This window comes from Myotis brandtii, unplaced genomic scaffold, assembly GCF_000412655.1.
Source record: "Myotis brandtii unplaced genomic scaffold, ASM41265v1 scaffold600, whole genome shotgun sequence".
Taxonomy (NCBI): Eukaryota; Metazoa; Chordata; class Mammalia; order Chiroptera; family Vespertilionidae; genus Myotis; species Myotis brandtii.
In genome coordinates, this window is record NW_005370273.1 from 831,481 (window position 1) to 833,706 (window position 2,226).

The window sequence follows — 2,226 nt, forward strand, 5'->3', positions numbered from 1 at the left end:
CGGGGGAGGCAGGCCCCGAGTTAGGACCCGCTGGGCGTGCGCATTAGACAGGTTACCAGCAGCTGTGCCGAGGGCTTGGTGAGTGTCGGGATGGCGTAGAGGCAGGCGGCGAGCACCAGCCCCGTCCTGCCCGTCCTGTCGTTCTGGCCCTGGACCCAGTCCTCAGCCGCCAGCGGCCCCTGGCTCTTGGTCAGGATCAGCAAATCCCCCTTCTTGAAGGGCAGGAGGGCGGCGTCGCCTGCGCTTCGGTCACACACAGAGGAGAAAGCCCCGCTGACCCATGGCTCTGCGGAGGCGGCTCTGGCTTTGCTGAGGTGAGGAAGCTGCAGCAGAGCTGAGAGCCAGGGCCGCTCTGACCGGAACGGTGGTGGGACTCCCGGACCCTAGGCCCTGGAGGGCCCGACAGGCGGGCAGGGCTGGGGGCTCTGACCACGGCCCACTCTGGGAGGCCTGCTCAGAGGCCTGACCTGGAGCCGTGGCCTGCAAGGCAAGGGGCGCGTGGACAAGGGGGAGATGCCCACTGGCATCACCATGCCAGCCCAGATGCTGTGTGACCCTCATCTGTAGCGTGAGAGAGCAGTCCCCTTCCCTGGGGCGTGGGGGGACGATTGGGTGCAGGTTCTCCCCTCCCCTCCCAGCGAGCCCCGCCTCCGGGCCGGGCAGCCACAGCCCCTCTGCTCTCCCAGGAGCTGCACGGATCCCCATCCTACGGCTGACCCTGCACAAGCTGCCTCCCTGCTCTGGCCGCTGGCCGCTGGCCTCTGGCTCCGTCTGTGGAACAGGCCAGCAGCCCGCTGGGCGGTGCTGGAGCTCAGGCTAATGGCCGTGTTCTCTGCGGGGAGCAGCCCTGCCAGGTGCCTCGGAGGGTGCAGTCGCCGTGAACCCCTCATTCTGGGGAAGGCAGGGCTTTGCCCGAAGCTACCCCTCAGGGTCTCGTGGTCCTCTCTCCTCTCTGCTCAAGTCCCTGCGCCCGCCCCATGCCGCAGGGCTGCCCCCACCCGCACCTCGCCCAGGCACCTGTGGCCTTCTGGTCCTCCAGGGCCATGGCGAACACGGACCGCTCCTTCAGACCCTCCAGGAACACGGCCACCAGCTCCGCGATGGCCACGCTGCTGGGCGACATGAACTCGTACTCCTCCTCGTGCAGCGTGGAGAGCAGCAGCCTCTGCCCGCCCCGGGCCTCCCTGAGGGTGAGGACCCCGTGACCAGAGGCCTCCTCTGCCCTCCCCACCCAGCCCCACGGCACCCCGAGTCACAGATGAGGACACAGAAGGGTTTGTCCGGGGCCACTGGCAGGGCCAGGGCTGGCCCAACCCCGGCACCTCTGTGTGGTGGGCAAATGACGGTGAGAGCTCAGGGCCCCTAGGGCCCCAGAGGCAGCGGTGGTGCCAACCCCTGGCAGGAGGGCTCAGCTCTGGGCAGGTCACGAGGCGGCAGTGTGCAGATGCCCAGGGCACTGCAGGAGCCCAGCGGGAGCCCAGCGGGAGCCCAGCGGGAGCTGCGAGCCACATGCCTGTTTACTCATGTGCAGGCCAGCAGCGCCGTGAGGACCTAGCACATGGGGATGTGCTCAGCGTGGTCAGCCTCAGGAAGTGGTGGCCATGTGTGCCCTGTAGCCACTGTAACAATGACGATGGCTACGCCCCCCTGGGAGCTTCCATGAGGGGCTCTGCAGGCCCAGGCCGGCCGTCCCCAGAGGCGGAGGCCTTCTCAGGAGACAAGAGCCATGGAGAGCAGGGCGGGGGCTGAGGCCCAGCTGGTCTGCAAGGCCGCCCTAGTGTTGCTCTGTGACCTGGCACGCACCCAGCCCCCTCCCTCGATTGCTCGCTCAGATGGCCTGCACCTTCCGCGTGACCCGCCTGTAAGGAACGCACCCCAAGGTGCACGGTGGCCTGCCCTTCCCAGGAGGACGGGGGTGAGGAGAGGCTGAGGGCTGCTCAGCGGTCGGCGCTCCCTCTCTGCACCGCACCCGCACCGCACCCGGCGGGCTCCCCGGGGCAGCGCCTCCCTCCCGCCGCCTCTCCGCAAGCCCCAAGGCCTGAGCTCCGAGGAGCGGGCCTGGGCAGCCCTGGCACCCACCTGTTGGTGACCAGACTCATGATCTCCGGGAAGGAGAGCTCCAGGAGCGGCCGCTCCCGCTGGTCCAGGAAGAACAGCCCCTTCCAGTTCACAGCCAAGACCAGCTGAGTCCTGGGCAGCCGGGGGCCTGGCCGGAGACGGGTGTCC

At 68.9% G+C, this 2,226-nt stretch overlaps 1 protein-coding gene across 1 annotated transcript in view; it reads right to left on the reverse strand.

Annotated features, from left to right (window-relative positions):
- Positions 1-2,226, reverse strand: part of MYO7B (myosin VIIB) — a 107,070-nt gene that overhangs the window by 6,846 nt on the left and 97,998 nt on the right. Inside the window, exons 33-35 of the mRNA XM_014550391.1 lie at positions 2,080-2,224; positions 1,018-1,184; positions 57-238 (exon numbers count right to left, since the gene is read on the reverse strand). Of these exons, the coding sequence (XP_014405877.1) occupies positions 57-238; positions 1,018-1,184; positions 2,080-2,224 (494 nt within the window). The remainder of the gene's footprint in view (positions 1-56; positions 239-1,017; positions 1,185-2,079; positions 2,225-2,226) is intronic.